Source organism: Suricata suricatta, chromosome X, assembly GCF_006229205.1.
Source record: "Suricata suricatta isolate VVHF042 chromosome X, meerkat_22Aug2017_6uvM2_HiC, whole genome shotgun sequence".
NCBI classification, from domain to species: domain Eukaryota; kingdom Metazoa; phylum Chordata; class Mammalia; order Carnivora; family Herpestidae; genus Suricata; species Suricata suricatta.
Window position 1 is genome coordinate 39,151,044 of NC_043717.1, and position 19,703 is coordinate 39,170,746.

At 50.8% G+C, this 19,703-nt stretch overlaps 1 protein-coding gene across 2 annotated transcripts; it reads left to right on the plus strand.

The window, feature by feature from the left end:
- The first annotated feature begins 1,954 nt into the window (after positions 1-1,954).
- Positions 1,955-17,220, plus strand: USP11 (ubiquitin specific peptidase 11). 2 transcript variants are annotated; one of them, XM_029929422.1, is made up of 21 exons: positions 1,955-2,167; positions 8,900-9,009; positions 9,178-9,308; positions 9,590-9,707; positions 10,105-10,250; positions 10,372-10,433; positions 10,558-10,657; positions 10,987-11,160; positions 11,255-11,413; positions 11,680-11,904; positions 12,044-12,127; positions 12,240-12,334; positions 13,231-13,437; positions 14,050-14,102; positions 14,278-14,538; positions 14,615-14,685; positions 14,884-14,996; positions 15,985-16,134; positions 16,245-16,360; positions 16,511-16,599; positions 16,682-17,220. In XM_029929422.1, exons 1-21 carry the CDS (start codon positions 1,962-1,964, stop codon positions 16,799-16,801), a joined length of 2,790 nt encoding a protein of 929 aa, XP_029785282.1. In that variant the 5' UTR covers positions 1,955-1,961; the 3' UTR covers positions 16,802-17,220. The 2 variants fall into 2 exon arrangements, with proteins under 2 accessions (XP_029785282.1, XP_029785283.1); XM_029929423.1 differs by having other exon boundaries at positions 1,956-2,167; positions 14,281-14,538.
- Positions 17,221-19,703: the final 2,483 nt, after the last annotated feature.

Below are 19,703 nucleotides of genomic sequence, written 5' to 3' on the forward strand. Positions count from 1 at the left end.
TCCCCTCTGGCAACAAGGGAGGCTGGGAAGATGAGGACCTTGCAAAGGGAGACAGGATTGCCAGGCCAGACTTGGAAGGACTAAAATTCACCCAACTGCTCTGAGAAGTGGCAGGGTCATTGGTGTGTGCAGAGGTTGGCCTTTGTAAGGTAAGGAAAGCAGTCCAGGCCTTGGGGAGGGAGGCCGCTTGTTGGATCGATTGTAGAAAGGGCAGGCTACCCAGTAAATGCGGTGGGGTCTGTAGAAGGGCAAGAAGGAGAGGCAATTCAGAGAATCTGCCAAGATTCAGCTCAGCTTGAAGAGCAGTTACTTGCCATGTGCCAGACACAACTCCATGCCATATTAGAGACAGCCCCACCCGCAGGTGAGAGGGTTGCTCCTTTTTCTCTCAGTTTGCACAACTGAGTTGCAAACCCTCATCTGTGCTCAATCTGGGCTAGGGGCTGGAATCCCAGTAATAAAGCACAATCCTTGCCCTGTAGAAGCTAACTGAAGAGGTGAACTATGACATGTATGGGTGGGTGGGGGTTGAAATTGTGCAGAAAGAGGGTGTTTTGGACACTCAGGCCCAGGGAGCTATGTGCAGCAAACTAGAGGTGTGGGAATGCAAGCTGTGGTCTTGCTTGTGAGAATGAAGGATAAGTCGCTGAGCCAGAATCCTAAGCCTGTCTTGGGGAGTTCGTGGGATGGTCAGGTGGAGACAGCCAATAGGCAGGCAGATGCAGGGAGCCAGAGAGTGAAATATTAAAGTCGTCTAGAGGTAAGGCTGGGAGCCCTAGCAGAAAAGGATGGCAGAGCCTAGCGCAGTGGTCCTCAACCAGAGATCATCTCCACTCCCAGGGAACACTGGCAATGTCTGGAGACACTTTTGGGGATGAGACAAATAATGGGATGATACTGCTATCCAGTGGGTAGAGGGCAAGGATGCAGCTAAGTATTGTACAATGCTTCCCATAACAGAAAAATGTCAACAGTGCCTAGATGAAGAACCCCTGGCCTGCTACAACGGTTCTAAACTTTGTGGTCACAATTCCTTTATAGTCTTGAAAACGGAAGACTTCTAAAGAGCGTTTGCTTATGTAGCCTCTCAGAATATTCCACCGCACATGCAAGAGAGAACAACAATGAAAAAGTATTGTGAAAATAGACTTTGTGAAAGTCCTGAGAACGTCTCCTGAACCAGCAGGAAGCCTAGAACCACACGTTGAGAATCTCTGGCCTGATGCTTAGTATCATAGCTGAGTTTGAACCACAGCTCAGCCATTTACTACCTGGAGCAAAATGAATTAAAGTTTCTGGTCCCCCGCTTGACCCATTGATGCCCATAGAGGAGAGTGATATTTATCTGCTGCCTAAGGCTACTATTTACCATGCAATAAAGCACTTAAACAGGGCCAACTATTATTAGTTATCGTGGCTGTAATGCCAACAAATACATTGGGCCTGAGGCTGACTTGCCTTCTACACGTTTGCAAGAGAGGTCTAGTTCAGGCAGGGAAGAGGCCCGAAGGCCTGGGTGGTGACCTTTTTTGCATTAGGTTTCCAGGGACAAGGCTAGTGCAATGAAAGATGGGCATTCTGGTCAGGATTAACAAAAACTCAGGGTAGGGGCCGCGGTCCCCAGCAGAGCACAGGACCAAGAAAGCCCGGAACCTTTGTGCCCTTGAGCACTCCCCAAAATGTCCTTGTCCATATCGGGGACCTCTGCCTCCACCTTTCCACACAACCTTTTGCCCCGACTCAACATGGCGTTAGAATCCTACAAGACACCTTTGTCTTTATTAGTTCCCAACTGGGGGTTTTACCCCGCCTATTGGCCGCAGAGGTCACCGCCCACTCAGTGCGAAGCCCGCCTAGCCACCCCACGCGTCCGGGCGCGGGGTCCATTTCCAAGATGGCAGTAAACCCCCCGGTTGTTTGGGGGGCTCTGTTTCCGTTTCCGGGACCAGATCCGGAAGTGGATGTTGAGGGGCATCTTCCCATCTCCAGCTGCGGTGGTTGGGAGAGGAGGGCGAACGGTGATGGCAGCGGTTGCAGAGAACGTGGCCGCTGCGGCGGAGGACCAAGAGCCACAGGGCGAAGCGGTGCCGGACCTGGAGAGCCAGCGGCTCCAGATCGAGAATAAGGAGACTGGGCGAGACCGTCCGCTGCAAGCCGGCGAAAGCTGGTGAGGCAGGGCTGCAATCGGAGCCTTGGCAGAAGGGACGGTGGGGGGCGTGGGCGGCGGTGGGAGACGCTGCGCCTGGGGCTGGAAAAGCTGCCGTGGGGACAGGGAAGTGCCTGTGAGTGGATCGCCTTGTCTGGGAAAGAGGCGGGGCTTTGCACTATGGTGCAGGAGGCCTGAGAACTGAAGAGGGTTTGTTGTGCGGAGGCGGGGGTAGGGGCCTGAGAAGAAACGGCCATAGAGGTGGAGCCAGGTCTGCGTGGTGCAACTCGGCCCTGGGAAGGGGGCGGTGTTGGCGACGGAGGCTGAGGGGCGTGGTCTGCATGTTTTAAAGTAGCTTCTGGCGGCGGCGTCTGAGAGCTAGGCAGAGCCGGTGACGTCAGGCCGGAGAGCGGAATCCAAACCTTAGGGCTGTGGGCGGGGGCAAGGGAGTCGGAGCCTGCGTAGTGGAGGGAGCTGGAGCCTGGGAATGAGGCCTGTGACGTGGGCTGAGGGGCGTGTTCCGAGGCCAAGGAAAGACTGCAGAGGGGAGGTGGTGCCTATGAAGCAGAAAATGGCGCCTGCGAAAGAGCAAAGTTTGTGACGCTGCGAGGTTTTTGCCTCTGACCGAAACCTTCTTCCCAGGACGGGAGAAAGTGCAGGTGATTGGCACGGGAGGGGCCTTCGATGTTACTTTTGGTTTCTGTCTTAGTACTGTCTTGTTTTTGTAACCAGGAGAAATAGCTATTTAAAAAAAATGTCCATGCGTATCTTGATAAATCGGTTTGTTTTACTGATTTCTTGGCTAACCAGTGCATGTAATGTACTGCTTCTGGGTTTATCTTCTTTCTCGCCGAGTTGCATCTCATTTGTTAAGTTGTGAAATACGTAAGACCTGAGACGATCGCAGAAAGCGTTTACGTAGCCCAGATTGATGGACATTCTGTAAAAAATAAACAGCCGGTGGTCTTCAAAAATTTAAAGGTCGTGATAGACAAAGCATGAAAAACTGTTCCAGACTGAAGGAATTAATGGGATTTAAAGAGTCATGATAACCAAGCGCAACGTGTGATCCTGGATTGGATCCCGGAGCAGAAAAAAAAAAAATTAAAAATCAGGATTTTTTTTCCTCATAAGATTAGCTTTCTCTTTTACTGTAAAAGATGTTAGTGGGAATATTGGTGAAATTTGACTGAGGTTTGCAGGTTAGAGAGTGATACTGATCATTTCTTGCTTTGGATAATTGTATTGTGGTTATGAGAGTATCTTTTATTGAAGGGCGTATATATCAAAATATTGATGGATATAGAAACATTGTGTAAGCCGCTTACTTGCAAATGCTTGAGGGAAAACGTAGCGTATATAAAGGTGCATTTAAAGAAACAATGATCGGGAAATGGTTAAAATGTTAAATTTGGGAATCTGGATGAAGGGCATAGGGGAATTTTTCATAAAATTGTTGTTGCAGATTTTTCTCGGTCTGTTTCAAAGTAAAAAAAAATTAAAGAATAATAAAACAAAAATTTGTGAATTCACCATTCAGATTAAGATTCAGACCGTTACCTAAAGAAATCCTGTGCCCTTCCCAGATGAAAATCCTCCCTGCGCCCTGGCAAACTATTATCCTGAATTTTAAAATTTGTTAACGTTTGTCCACGTCTGTATGCATTCCTAAACAGTATTTGTGGTCTATGCTTTTATTTTATGGAGGGTATATATGAAATCGTACTGGGTGCGTACCATGTGTCCTTCGCATCATATCAGGTGGTATATGGTATCCACATGACGTCACTGGTGACGTTAGCCTTGATCATTTGGTGAAGGTGGTATCTGTCCTGTTTCTTCACTGTGAAGGAACATTTTTTCTCTTTCCTTACCCAGCAATTATTTTAAAAACATAATTATGTCCATTCATTCTTCAAAGACGTTTCAGTAGCTTCCCGTCTCCCGAGGTGTAAATGTAAAAATTCGTACAATGACTTGCAGGGAGGCTGATCCCTGGCTCTGATTTCGCCTCTGATTACTGCCCCCCACCCGCTCACTCTCGCCTTCCGGCCATATTGGATATTCCTCAAACACCTGAGGGCTTTTCTAAGCAAAATTTGCTCATTTTACAGCGTTCTTTAATCACAGTGCTAGTGAATGTATATCCCTATTACTGGAGAGTACAGAGACAAGTCGAGATTCGCCAAGTTGGGAATACGAAATCTTTTTTCTTAACTCTTACGCTGTAGCTCTCCAGCAAGGAAAAGCCTCATTCCATCCTGAGAATAAACAATAACTGGAACGTTTTTTGTAGTTTATTTGGATGTGTTCAGAAAGATGGGGGGCGGGGGGGGGCTTTGGTTCCTGCCGCATCCTGCCTTTACAGTCTCCTCTTGACAGTAACCTTAGAATTATCCACTCCCCCCTCTCCCCGCGTGTGGGTTTCCTTTTGGGGTGTTGAAAATGTTTTGGAACTAGATAGAAGGTGTGGTTGGACAGCAGTGTGTGTGTATCAAATGCCATTGAACTGATCAGTTGAAAATGGTTAATTTTATGTGAATTTTAAAAATTAATGTCCTGTCCATAAAGAAAAAAGTTACCCCACCAAATGCTGGTTCAGCGTCGAAGCCAGTTTTATCTCTGCTGTTGTGGCTGATATTATGAAGCATTTTTCCTTAACCCCATTTTTAAAATGTTTATCTACTTAGGTAAGAGCAAAGCATCTTTAATGTACCGTTCATTTTACAGAGGTTTGCTGTAGTGGTCAGAAAATTGATGTTTATAAAGCATTTTGAAGTCATGGACTAAATCCCCAAATATTTTGCACCTTCTTTTGTCAGGTGGCAGATCTGGGCAAGGGCAATTAATTCAGCCCTATGAACAGATTTAATTTCTCCGTGGAAGCTTATATTTTAAGAGTAAATTTAAATTTATGATAGTATAGCTTCCTTGGCAAATTCCAGTTTTTCTTTTTGAGGACGAACCATCAGCAAACATAATTAAGTCAGGGAGAGCGGAGAGAGTCTCTAGAAGGTCTGTGCAGGGTGTGGGTAGTGTCCTAACAGGTAAGCAGGCAAGGAACGCGTTCTTTGTTCAGGTAAGGAAGGAGTTGCAGAATGGAGAGTGTCGTGTGAAGGGCAAGTGATAGCGTCCCATTAAAGGTTAAGGACTTAGCCTAGAAATGTTGAGGGTTTTCTGTCCATAGAGTCGTCTGCACAGCAAGCGGGGATGGGGAACCATTAAGTTTCAAGAAGACCCTTGAACTAAATGAACGCTTCACATGTTTGGTTGGTGATTGCTACTATATAGCTCTTAACAAGGTGGCTGTGCCTTGACTTCTGGAGCTAATGAAAGACTGAAATAAACAATAGGCCTCTGTTAATTCCCTTGTCATTGGGTCCGTGCCTCAAGTGCTTGTACAGGCTTTTCATGAACCAGGGGGAAAGGGTTTGTGAATCTAGAATCCGGGAGTGGTGACTCTTGGTAGACAGTTACTGTACCAGTCTTTGTTGCTTGAACAGGAGTATGCTTTTTAGTTTGAAAAGTATGCGGTTATCAAAATATATGTATATTAGCATGTCTAATTATGATGAATATACTTACAAGCCAGCAAGATATATTTTCTTTTTGATTTGTCATTTTTTAAAAATACCGTTTGCTAAAGTGTACCCTTCTGAGCGCCAACGTCATGTATAGAATTGTGGAATCGCTGGATGGTACGCTGGAAACTTATATAAGGCTGTATGTTAACTATACTAGAATAAAAATAACAAACTTGATAAAATTTTAAATATATTAAGTTTGTAAAGTGAAAACTTACGTTTATAAAATGTTAAGTTCATTGAAATTTGGAGAATCTTAATTAAACCTAAGTATACCTGTTGTCATTCCTTTTATAGGGCAAAGGAGCAAATCTTTGTGTTCTGTCCCAGAGATAGTTTAGCTGTAAAAGGACAGTTTAACGGCATTATTCTGAATTCACCAGAGACAAATCAAGAATAGTTGTTAGGAAAGAAGAGATACAAATTGAAATGAGGACAAAAAAAATACCAGAGTCAACTTTGTAAAAACCGCAGTGATAAGTAACAAAGATTATTAGAAGCTTCACGTTTTTTTAAAGTAAGGAATCTCTTCTAAAAATGAGCTAAGGTATTTTTTAAATGAGTTAAGAGGATGTCAGAAAACACCCAAGAGTTAATTAACAACAATTGGTGATACAAAATGAACTTCTAATCTGGGCATAAAATAATATCATTTTACAGGGGCGCCTGGGGGGCTCAGTCGGTTAAGCACCTGACTTGGTTTGGGCTCAGGTCTTGATCTCACGATTCAGGAGTTTGAGCCCTGTGTTGGACTCTGCGCTGCCAGTGCGGAGCCTTCGTGAGATTCTCTACCCCTCTCCCCCCTCAGAGGAGATAAAAGAAAGTTTTAATTTAAAAGAATGTCATTTTACAGAAAAGGCCGAAATTCTATTTTTTATCCTTTGGTACATCATTCATGCAACGATGTATGGTTAAAGAATTCATTTATATGCCTTTATGTACATCTATTTGGGCTTGCGCAGATACCTAAGTAATAAACTGGGAACAATAAACAAGTAGGAAATCCTCTCTTAATTTATATACATATTTTTTTGAGAGAGAGCACAAGCAGGGGAGGGGCAGGGAGAGAGAGAGACTCTTATGCAGGCTCCATGCTCAGCGCAAAGCCCGCCTTTGGACTCCCCATCTCACCCTGAGATCCTTAGCTGAGCTGAAATCAACAGTCTAACCCACCGACCAAGCTCCCAGGCACCTCTGCCTCTCTGTGATTATTATAGCTAGTGTAATTAACCTGTTGTGTAAATTGATATCTTAACCAAAATGACCAATGTCATTTTCTCCAGACACAAAAGAAAACCAAAGGACAGAAAGTACTGTTTAGTAATTTAAAAACCCTTTTTTCCGTAAGCATATATTTCAGAATCATTTTAACAAATTCGAAGAAAGACAAATAAATGTGACTTTAGCAAGATTGGTTGTATTTCTAGATACTAGCAACAAGAGATTAGAAAACTTAAATTTCCAACATGGATAGCACCCTCCTGAATCCAATACCTAGGGGTGAATGTAACAATTTGGGTGCTTCCCCATCAGACAGTGGCAGCTCTGTCTTGACTGCCATCTGGGCTGACAGGTTAGGAGGCATCCCAGTTTCAGAAATGTTAAACATCTGTAAAGTGTCCTTGAATTGGAGAAGTAAGATAGTCTTATTTGTCATAAGGCTTCAGTCTTCCATGAAGCCTTTAGAAATCCAGAATGTTAGGTGTGGGGGTTTTGCTTACCCAGAGTGATTTTTTTTTAAGAGAGTATAATTGATGCACAGTGTTATGTTAGTTTCAGATGTATGGTACAGAGTGATTTTAACGTTCATTCTCCTGAAAGAGCTCTTTTAAAAAAAAGTTGAGGGTGCCTCCCTTTGCATGGAATGTCCCATTAACCTTACAGGAGCTTTTCCACAGAAATTAACCTCATAGACCTTCTGTGGAGCCAGTGAAAGCCACGGGGCTGGGGGAGGGGGGCAAGTTGGCAGGTATGAGTGGGGGAGGGGGAAGGCCAGTGATTGAGGTGTTCCAGAAGAGCACTGGAAGGTTTGTGGCATGAGCCACTGGGGCAGAGGGCTGTGCGTTCTTTGCATGAGTGACATGGGCAGGGTCTGTGTAGTAAAACATTGTTGGGGGGTCGGTGTAGTAAAAACAATGAAACCGCATGGAAATGTGTGCCTATTCAGGTGACTTGTGACTATTGCCAGGTTTTTCTAGGCTTCCATTCTCCCACCTCCCTCATCCTGTCATAAACACAGGGAAGTTGCCATTTTCAAGAATCCCATGTATAGGGTTAAATTGCTGGAAAACTAATCAATACCGTGTTAGATGTTTTTCATCAACTTTGTAATGTTTTTAAAAGTGTCTATTTGAGGCAGTTAACTATCTGAGACAGCCTTTTTATATGTCAAAAATCCCATAGCAGCACGGATTTGTGGGTGAGCGAGGGGCCGTGTTATATGAGCTTTGAGGCCCAAGCCCTGGGATCGGAACAGTTAACTGCTAACATTCAGGTAGCATTCACTCTCAGTTATCTTTTCCAGACTTGAGAATCGCTAGTGACATTTTACACAGGCAGGTTTCAGCAGCCCTAAATGATTATCTTAGATGTAGTGCATATAAAAGTTTCTCTTTTAAAAGAGAGCTGGCCTAGCTGTACACTGAACAAAAGGATGAGCTAGTCACCATAAACTTAGAAATTATTACAGGGGCGCCTGGGTGGCTCAATCGGTTAAGTATCTGACTTTGGCTGAGGTCATGATCTTGTAGTTTGCGAACATAATTTCTGCCTACTTATTCTATAATAAAACCTCATATTTTCTGGCACCGAGTGTGGGTTTGTGGTTTGTTTTGTTGGTTTTGTCCTTTTCTGTTTTTAATCAAATCTCTTTTAGTGTCCTAAGGAGGTAGGTAATCTATCCAAATCTAGGTTTCACTGAATACATTTTGCTTCTGATAATTTTTATGTGATGAGGAAACTTTTTTTTTTCTTTCATGTTGAATTCTGGGACGAATTTTCTTTTTCTGTTGAGATAGAATTGACGAATGACATTATATCAGTTTTAGGTGTACGTGAAACTTGGCATTTTGACTTTTGACGTGTTGATCTTTTTAGCCTAATAGCCACTGGCAGCAGTGCCACTGAGCCCGGGTGAGCCTGCAGCACTCCTGTCCCGTGTCTCGTGCAGGTTCCTCGTAAAGCAGCCCTGGTACAAGCAGTGGGAAGTGTACATACAGGGCGGAGACAAAGACTCCGCTGCCTTTCCTGGCTGCATCAATAATGCTGACCTCTTTGAAGGTACCAGGCCCCTCCCCCTCCCAAGCCCAGCCCTGGAATTCTTGTTTCCTCTGTCCCTGCAACTGGTCAGAAACCCCTCCCAAGCTATGTCATTGGTGAGATGGCCAGAGCGACTTACCACTTTCCTCCTCTGATTCTTCCTCTGCCGCCTCCCCTTGCCCTTGGCAGACCAGGTAAACTGGCGCCTCAAGAGGGGACTGGTGGAAGGTGAGGACTATGTGCTGCTCCCAGAGGCTGCTTGGCATTACCTGGTCGACTGGTATGGTCTAGAGCATGGCCAGCCACCCATCGAACGCAAGGTACAGCAGATGGGGAGGGTGCTTGGGGAGATTCTGAGGGGACAGGGTAGGAGAAAGGCCTTGTAAGGCCCAGGAGTGGTCTAGACCCGTGTGTGCACACGTCTCCTTGTATGCTGTGTGGATACATCTTGTGTGCACTCCTCTCTCCTCTGGTATTGGTGTGTCCCGAGTGCGTGCTCATCTCTGTGTGTGCTCCTCCGATCTCAGAGGTCACCGTGCCCGTGTCTGTGTGTGTGTGCGCTATATGGGTACGCCTGTGTATGCACCCTTCCACCTTCCAGGTCGTGGAGCTGCTTGGCATCCAGAAGATCGAGGTGTACCAAGTAGAACTGCTGCTTGTCCGGCACAGTGATATGGAAACACCTTACACAGCTCAATTCAGCCACTCAGATTCCGTTGGTGAGTCTGAGGGCCGCAGGATGAGTTGGCGTGCGCACAGCTCAGGGACCTAAGAACGTGTGGGGTTTGGCTGTGACTGACTGAGAGGACATTGGTCAGACTTTGGAGGACCAGGAAGGTATCAGTCAAGTTGGGCAGAGGCCCTGGGGGGGGTGCTCTAGAGTCCTCGGGGTATGTGAGCTGCGTTCCAGTGACTTAGACGGTACATCTGAGGATACTGACTGGGGGATGGGTCTCAAGTCCTGAGTGTGGATCAGTCATTTGGAGACACCTTGAGGACACAAGGTATTGACAGACTGTGTAGGATCTGTGCGGATGAGTCAGGGTGTGAATCTGAGATGGGTCGATCATTCAGGGTACCCGGAAGACCTTAAATGTGCTCCATCACCCTCCACAGACCTGATTTTGCGCACCGCCCGAGAGCAATTTCTGGTGAACCCCGAGGAAGAGGCAAGGCTGTGGGTCAAGAAAGCGGAGGGCTCTTTTGACAGGTTGTGCAACACACGCGTCACAGTGCTTGAGGCTGCCCTGCAGACCGGGCAGGTAAGGGTGGGGAGGGCTTTTCTGCTCACCAGCAGGGCTCGGCTTGGGGCAACTGAGGGCTCGGTGCCCACAGGCCCTCAGTGAACACCTTTCCTGCTTTGCTTTCTCTTCCTCAACCCAGCTGGTCGTCATGGAGACCCGAAACAAGGATGGCACTTGGCCCACTGCCCAGCCACCGACCACGTAAGCCCATGGGGTGTATGGCCCAGGGTGGGGTTCCATGGCAGGCAGAATGACTAAGCTCGTGAGTCCACGTCATCTGCACACCATTGGCCCTCGGCTCATACGAGTTTCTCACCCACCCCAGGAACACCGCATCGGAGGAGGACAAGGAATTCCAGGGCCAGCCAGGCATCTGTGGTCTCACCAACCTGGGCAACACGTGCTTCATGAACTCGGCCCTACAGGTTGGGCGATTAGGCCTGTGTTTGGCGGAGCCATGGGGTGGGCTGCAGGGCAAGGGGTCAGGATACAAGCGGGGGCCCCACAAGTCTGACTTGACATGGCCATGGGCCTCCCCGAAGCACTCGTACCCTCTCCCTCTGCTGGCCCCTACTTTGCTGGTTCATTCCTCCTCTGTTGACACATTCTTCCCTCTCCTGAAATGCTGCTGCCTTTACTTACCCACCTCCCTGGCCCTTCTCTCTCCTTCCTCCTGTCTTCCTTCTCTCTGTCTCCACCTTGGTCACTGCTCTCTCCTCTCCGCTGCCACCTCCTGGGCCCTGCCTCCTCCCAGTGCCTCAGCAACGTGCCGCAGCTCACCGACTACTTCCTCAAAAACCGCTACCTGGAGGAGCTCAACTTCTGCAACCCACTGGGCATGAAGGGTGAGATCGCAGAGGCCTACGCAGACCTGGTGAAGCAGGCCTGGTCCGGCCACCACCGGTCCATCGTGCCTCAGGTGTTCAAGGTGCGACTCAGCCCCTGGGCTGCCCCTATTCGTCCCCTCCCAACCCCCACTCCTGACTCCCTCTCACTCTGACGGCCCTGCCCCATCTTCTCAGACCAAGGTCGGCCACTTTGCGTCCCAGTTTCTGGGCTACCAGCAGCATGACTCGCAGGAGCTGCTGTCATTCCTCCTGGATGGACTGCATGAGGACCTCAATCGTGTCAAGAAGAAAGAGTATGTGGAGCTGTGCGATGCAGCTGGCCGGCCAGATCAGGTAGGCAGTCATCGGGGACCCCCATCCTGAGAGCCCCTTTAAAACCACCAGCGCCTCTGTTTCAGGGTGTCTCTGGCCTCCCTGAGGTGTCCTGTGAAGAAGCTGTGGCTTGACTGGGCACAGCCTCCATGTAGCTCTAGCTCTAGCTCGGTCTCTGGGCTTTGCCAGGGCGCTAACCCTGACTTCACCCACATGCGCATCCACCCCAAACTGTGGTGTCCGCTGCCCCGGGCAAGCCTTGTCACCCACCATGGCACTGTCAACAGGAGGTGGCTCAGGAGGCCTGGCAGAACCACAAACGGCGGAACGATTCTGTGATTGTGGACACCTTCCACGGTCTCTTCAAGTCCACGCTGGTGTGCCCCGATTGTGGCAACGTGTCTGTGACCTTCGACCCCTTCTGCTACCTCAGTGTCCCACTGCCTGTCAGCCACAAGAGGGTCATGGAGGTCTTCTTTGTCTCCATGGATCCTCGCCGCAAGCCAGAGCAGGTACAGGGTAATGGTGATGTGGGGACATAACAGCATAAATAGTACGAGTTTGTCTGATGAGCCCGCCCTACTTTGACGTTGCCCACACTAACTCCCCACACACCCTTGTGCCCTTTCGCGGGTACCGTTTCTCCCCCAGCACCGGCTCGTGGTCCCCAAGAAGGGCAAGGTCTCGGATCTGTGTGTGGCTCTGGCCAAACACACTGGAGTGTCTCCAGAAAGGGTGAGGCTCTGCAGGCGTGGGGTAGGGTGGGGTTAACGGGTGGGGGTGGGGGCAGAGGGCCCGTGAAGACCTTGCAGGCTGACCACCCTCCTCTCTGCATTTTCATTCCCAGATGATGGTGGCCGACGTCTTCAGTCACCGCTTCTACAAGATCTACCAGCTGGAGGAGTCTCTGAGCAGCATCTTGGACCGAGATGATATCTTCATGTGAGTGAGGGGGGTTCCGCAGTAATCTCCTCTGACCCAATTCCCTGTCCCCCATTGGCCTCACTCGCAGGGCACCTGCCTTGTGCTGGGGTCTGACCACGTGCCTTAGCAGTCTGGAGGTTCGGGGCTGTCAGTGGGGTGAGCAACAGCTCCTCATACGGGCTGTTCTTGGGTATCTTCCTTGTGACGTGACGGAGGCTCCTGTTTCTTCTTTATTCTGTATTCTAGTCAGCAATCCCCGAGTACCTCCTGTCACAAAGTCCTGTGTCATCTAACAGTCTGTAAAGCACGAAACACTGGGTGACTCTTGAAAAACTATTTTCAGCGGCGCCTGGGTGGCTCAGTCAGCTCAGCGTCTGACTTCAGCTCAGGTCATGATCTCATGGTTTGTGGGTTTGAGCCCCACGTCAGGCTCTGGGCTGTCTGTGCTGACAGCTAGCTCACAGCCTGGAGCCTGTTTCAGATTCTGTGTCTCCTTCTCTCTCTGCCCCTCCCCGTCTCATGCTCTGTCTCTCTCTGTGTCAAAAATAAATAGAACATTTAAAAAAAAATTTTAAAAAACTATTTTCAGGCTGTTAAGGGTGAGTGGGTGTGGAGCACCTGGGGCAGAGTCCCCGGGCCCCTCTTTTTATTTTTTAATGTTTGTTTATTTTTAAGAGAGAGACCAAGCATGAGCAGGGGAGGGGCAGAGAGAGAGGGAGGGAGACACAGAATCTGAAGCAGGCTCCAGGCTCCCAGCTGTCAGCACGGAGCCTGACGTGGAGCTTGAACTCACGACCTGCGAGACCGTGACCTGAGCTGAAGTCAGATGCTTAACCGACTGAGCCACCCAGGCACCCCCACAGGCCCCTCTTAAGTGTCCTGATCAGGTATGGCCTGATGTTCACCCCCCACAGATACGAGGTGTCAGGCAGGTCTGCTATTGGTGATAACTCCAGAGAGGATGTGGTGCTCCCCATCTACCTGCGAGAGCGGACACCAGCCCGGGATTACAACAACTCCTACTACGGCCTGATGCTCTTTGGGCACCCGCTCCTGGTGTCAGTGCCCCGTGACCGGCTCTCCTGGGATGCCCTATATCACATCCTGCTGTACCGCCTGTCGTGAGTCTGCCTTTTGGGGGGCCGAGGGAAGGTAGGGTCTGAACTCGGAACCAGGTGTCGAACCGCTCAGGGTTGCCAACCCTTTGCTGCTTGCAGGAGTTAGCTAAGCTTACCATGGCCAGAGAGCAACTCCTAGCTTTTTTTTCTCTTTTCGTCTGAACCTCTGGTTTTGCCACAGTCTCTCCTGGGTGTTGGAGATAACGGGGGTCAACAAAACAGACATAATACACAGATGTTGGCACTGCATTACTCTCTCCTTGGAGAGGCAGGATGATTTGTGTCTTTACTGGTAGATTTCCATTGTGCCTAAAATCCAGAATCCTTAGGCAGACAGAGCAGTGCTCTCTCTGGCTTATTCTCTCCCTCATGTTGTGCTAACAAGTCTGTTCCTCAGAGGCCTCCCCTGACCAGAGTTTAAGGTCTATACATCTTTAACTGTGGCTCTCGAGGTCCTAACTTATCGAGCCACCTCTTCGGGAACTTCCGTGTCCTCTCCTGAGGCCATCTGGGCTCGCCACTAAAACTGCTTGTGTGTAGCCTTGCCGGAGTCCTGGGCCCTGGCCTGCCTACCCTCGTGCCCCTCCTTGAGAGTCTTCTCTGCTCTTTTGGCAGGCGTTACGTGACCAGACCCAGCTCTGATGACGAAGATGATGGGGATGAGAAAGGTGAGGAAGAGGCAGGAGAGAGGATCAACAAGGCTGAGGGTCTGTGCAAAGCCTCACCCGGGCGAGGGAGGGTCAGTGGCGGGGGTGGGGGTCTGGGGTATTTCTGTCTGGATGTGCCTTGCCGCTCAGGCACCTGGGCTCACACAGACCCGTCTACCGCCCCGCCCCATCCTAGCAGACTTGGAGGATAAGGACAGCATCCCCAAGGCTGGACGCGTGGCTGGGGGCAGCTCCCAGGATTCTGGGCTGGAGCAGGCGGGGCCCAGCTGTGGAGTCGCAGGCGGGAGCCGCGCCCCTGCGGACAACTCCCCCGGACCGGCTCACTGGCCCCAGAGGGCACGGCGCAAGCACCTGTTCACCCTGCAGACGGTGAACTCCAACGGGACCAGCGACCGCTCAACCTTCAACGAGGATACCCATGGTGTCTCCTTCCGCTGTGAGCCAGGGTGGGGGATGGGGGAGGGGAGGGTTCCTTGGCAACAGGGTCCATGACCACCTCCCCTCCCCTTCAGCCCAACCATATATCGCTATCGATTGGGAGCCAGAGATGAAGAAACGTTACTACAACGAGGTGGAGGCTGAGGTAAACAAGGTCCCTGGGGTCGGGGTGGGGGCACCTTCAGCTTGCGCCCCCGCAACCCTTCATGCCCGCTCCCTCCCCCTTAAACTCCTGCAAGTCATGACCACGGAGCTCCCAGGGTATCGGACTCCATGCCCTTAGCCACGGGGCGCGTGTCTCCCACCACCCGTCCCCTTCACCCGCCGTGCACCCCTGGCCCAGGGCTACGTGAAGCACGACTGCGTCGGGTACCTGCTGAAGAAGGCGCCGGTGCGGCTGCAGGAGTGCATTGAGCTCTTCACCACCATGGAGACTCTGGAGAAGGAAAATCCCTGGTGAGGGGCCAGACGGGGCTCTGTGGGGGCGTAGCGATGGGGATGACCTGCCTGGAACCCTCTCACCTGTAAATGCTCGTCCTTCGCTCCTCACTCAGACCCTCCTGTCACTCTGGTCCCCAGTACCCAGGCTTAGGCCCCCCTCGGAGCCTTTGGCTGGCCATCCCTTCTCCCAGGAGGGAGTGCTCTTCCCCCGGTTAGCTAGCTGCCTGGGTCTCCCGTCTCATGGCAGCTCATCAGAGATCTTCTCTTACTAGCCTGTTAGGAGCCAGGCCCCCCAGCCCATGCCTCCCTCCCACCTCTTCCCCCCAACCCTTTTTGCCTAGGCCAGCATCACACTTTCTTGCCAGCTCCACGATACCGCCTGATGTCACGTCCTAGATCCCCTTTTGCGTCACTGTTTCTTTTCCATTAGAGTAAATCCTGAGAGCGAAGACTTTTAATCTTAAGTTTGCACCGTGTGTCTCTTCTCACTGATTATAATGGTGTGGGGGGGGTGCAGGGGGCGCTCAGTAGATCTTTGCAGAGTAAGCACACGAAACATGAAGGGACAACCAGAATGATGAAGCTGGTCTCAAGCATGAGGGCGGCATCTCCGTGGAGCAGGAAGGGAACAGACATATGAAATAGTGCCCAAAGGACTCAGCAACAGGTGGTCAGTGAACACTTGGTGAGTGAGCGAATGGGTGACATGGAGAAGTTACAGGGACAGAGTAGGCTCTAGAGTGAGATGAACATCTCCTGGACCAGAAACCAAACCAAAGGACACACTAGCGTTTAAAGCCCGACACTACCTGATGCATGACAGAATTTTAACATGTGCAGAGGGCAGGCTGCAGTGACGGGCGGGCCGGAAGGAAGGGCCGGGCAGCATCTCTGGACCAGACGTGGCCCTCAGGGGCCATGCAGTACAAAGGTGTATGCAGTAGATGCTCCTAGAGCGTGTGTCTGTGTGCGCATGCGCGGACTCGGGCTCTTGTGTTTGTAGGTACTGTCCCACCTGCAAGCAGCACCAGCTGGCCACCAAGAAGCTGGACCTGTGGAAGCTGCCTGAGACGCTCATCATCCACCTCAAGCGCTTCTCCTATACCAAGTTCTCCCGCGAGAAGCTGGATACCCTTGTGGAGTTTCCCATTCGGTCTGGGCGGGGGGCTTCCACCTGGGGAGGACGGTGGTGGTGGTGGAAGGGGGAGGCCAAGAGGGAGTAAGGAAGAGGTGTCCTGGGAGTGACCCTGTCCTCCCCCACAGCGATCTGGACTTCTCCGAGTTCGTCCTCAAGCCGCAGAACGAGTCGGCTCCGGAGCTGTACAAATACGATCTCATCGCGGTTTCCAACCATTACGGGGGCCTGCGTGACGGACACTGTATGTGTGGGGCTGTGGCGGGCCTTGCCCGGGGTCGGGGGGCAGGATGTCTGCACCGTGCGACCCAAGATAAGTGAGCAGGGGCGGGCGGTGGACTTGGGAAGCTGGTAGGGGTGCAGAGCAGGTGCGGATGGCGTCCCTCTCTTACAGACACAACATTTGCCTGCAACAAGGACAGCGGCCAGTGGCACTACTTCGACGACAACAATGTCTCTCCTGTAACTGAGAATCAGATCGAGGTGTGCTGTCCATCCTCGCTCTCTCCCCGCCCCCCAGCCCCCGTGCCCCCGGTCCACGCTGACCCCTGTCCTCTCCCCACAGTCCAAGGCAGCCTATGTCCTCTTCTACCAACGTCAGGATGTGGCGCGTCGCCTGCAGCCCCAGCCCAGCTCAAGTGAGCCCCCAGCGTCCCCTGCCTGCGGTTCCCCACCCAGCTCTTGAGTTCGTGGATGTAAACTGAGGGGCCCCCAGCCCTGCCGCGGGGAGGGAAGCCATCTCTGCTCTCTTCCTTCCTGCCCCCGCCCCCCAGCCCCGTTAGGTGCCCCGTGCCAGGCGTCGCAGGCTTTAGTTGTGGCTGCTGGTGTCCTGTGCCGCTATGTTGCTCTCTCCCGGGGAAGGAAAGGTTGTGTCTCCCCCCGGCAGTGTGTCCCCTGGCAGTGTGTCCCCTGCCTGCGTTTGCCCGTTAGAGCATTAACCTTCCCTTCTATTCTCTATTTATGGTTGTCCCCCTTCCCTCCGTTCTCAAACCCCGGGGTGTTTTGAGGGGGTGGTGGTGGGGTGCACCTGAACACAGAGTGTATTTTCTTATCGAGACCCTGTACCTTCCTTGTGTATATATAAAAGTGCCAGTGTGTTCCGTGGTGGTGTGCTTTTCTTGCCGCGTTCCGAGTGCCAGCGCGTCTGTGAGCTGGCATGTGCTCGCCGGGGGCCGGGGGTGTGACACGTGCCGCTCCGAGTGCCTGTTGCGTGCCACTTTGGGGGCATTTTCAGCACCATCCGGACGCCACACACACAATTCCTAGCACCAACCGCAGGTGCCCGGTGCTTTCCAGGGCATCTTACACACTGACTCATAGGCCTCACACTGGTCTCAGGGCAGGGCTGGTGTCCGGTGTCACATGGGGAAACAGGCGTGGCTCGAGTAATTGCTCAGGTTCTGTCAGGAGATGGGCACACGTGGTTAGTTACACTGGTGTTGCTCCCTGGAGGGGGGCGTTTGACCTCTCTGGATGCAAGACCGAAATCTTTGTGTGGACATAGCCCACCCTCCGGCGGATGTGGGAAAGGCACACCTAGAGCACAGGCATCCATGTGGACAGGTGTGTGGTTTCTGGACACAAAGATACTGAGCGCACCACAGAGCCCCCCAGCAGTGTCCTCCGAGGACCCGAGAGGTGGCACACCCAACCAGCCAACCCGGCAGGAGAACTGTCTTGTCTCTGTTGTCCTTCCCCTTAGCCTCCCTGCATCCCACTGTGCCTGCAGCTCCCCCACCAAGCAGGGGCCCTCCAGTCTCATCCCAGAGAAGAGGGACATGGAACACCCTGCCACAGAATGGAAACAGCAGAGTGTGTCTGGGGGACAGACACCACTTAAAACACGGAATGTCCCCCACAGGACCCCTCTCGTGGGCACCAACCATCTTCTCTAAGAAGCAGCTCCCGAGGGAGCAGCTGTGGGGTGGTGTGGGGTGGTGTGGACGGATGCATGGTATGTGGACTGAACAAAAGCCGCAGCCCTTCACACCAAGGGAGGGACCTGAATGGTGGCGCTGGATCGACCATTCCCACAGTAACTGCCTCAACAGCCCCCCCCCCCCACACACACACCACAAGGGTCACTGGGCCCAGCATTACCACCTGCAAACCTCCGAGTTGTGCAGTCGACACCGACAGGAATCAAAAGTAGTTGCTGTGAGGAACCCAACTCAAACTGACTTAGGCAAAAACAAAGAACTAGTCTCTGGTATGACCAGATCCAGAATTCACAAGAGCCGTCGTTTAATCCTTGCAGACCCCATATGATCTGAACACTATTAACCCATTTTGCAGATGAAGCAGACATAAAGGGCTAGTTCGGAATGGGCTTTCTGTACAGGGAGACCTCATTACCTATGCGTAATCAGTCCTGGACAAAGCCCTCCTGAAGTGAATCCATTGCAAATAAGTTATGGGATTTCACCAAAAATGTCTTGAAATGACAACATGCCTAAGAATCACAAGTGAGGGGTGCCTGGGTGGCTCAGGCAGTTGGGTGTCTGGCAGTTGATTTCGACTCAGATTCTGATCTCATGGGTTTGTGGGTTTGAGCCCTGTGTCGGGCTCTGCGCTAAGCCTGCAGAGCCTGCTTGGGATTCTCTCTTTTTGTCTCTCTCTCTCTCCCTCTCTCTCCCCCTCCTTCCCTCCCTCCCTCTCTCTTCTCTCTCTCCTCTCGCTCTGCCTCTACCCTGCTTGTGCGCTCTGTCTCTCAAAATAAATAATTTTTAAAAATTCAGAAGTGAAAGACAACGGACACAGTTCCATGGGGAGACGCCTTGCATTAGAAATCTCAGGGGTCAATGTACAACAGTTGTGCTTACTCTGGTCATGGAAATAAAGTTAATAAGTGGACAAGGAATGTAAAATTTTAAAAATGAAAACGAGTTGAAAAAGAACCAAGTAGGAGTGATAGGCCTAGAGAGGTAATAACTAAATTTAAGAAATCAGTGGATGAGTTGAACAACTCATTACACATAGCCGAGGAGGGAACTGTTGAATTGGATAGAGTTTAAAGGAGGGGCACCTGGCTGGCTCAGTTGGTAAAGCATGTTGATCCTGGGATTATGAGTTCAAGACCCACATTGTGCATACAGCTTACTTAAAAAAAAATAAAACCTATAATGGATAGAGTTTAAAGTGTACCAAGGAATGCATCATCTAGATTTTAAGTTAGACTCTTTCATATTTTGATAAATGAAGTGTATCCAACTGAAGAATAGGAAAAGCATATGTATCAAACAAATGGAGGGGAATAAATAGAATGGTGAGTAATCAACCCAGAAGGGGACATAGAGCAAGGTGGATGGTTGGAGAACACATACACTATCATTTGCAAATAACGTCGGCTCTGTCCCCTCAGTTCAAGGGAGGGAACTGGGAACCTGACTACCACTTAGAGACATGGCTGCCACCATGCCGGGGAGAGGAGTGCGTGAGGGCGGGTGAGCATGCCCAAAACGCTCCTGTGACTTTGAAGAAGACTTTCTCTTGACTGGACGCTTGCTCCGTTGCTGGAATCCCCTGGAAACCAGGGGATTTGTTCTGACAATTCTGCTTGGGGTGTGTGTGTGTGTGTGTGTGTGTGT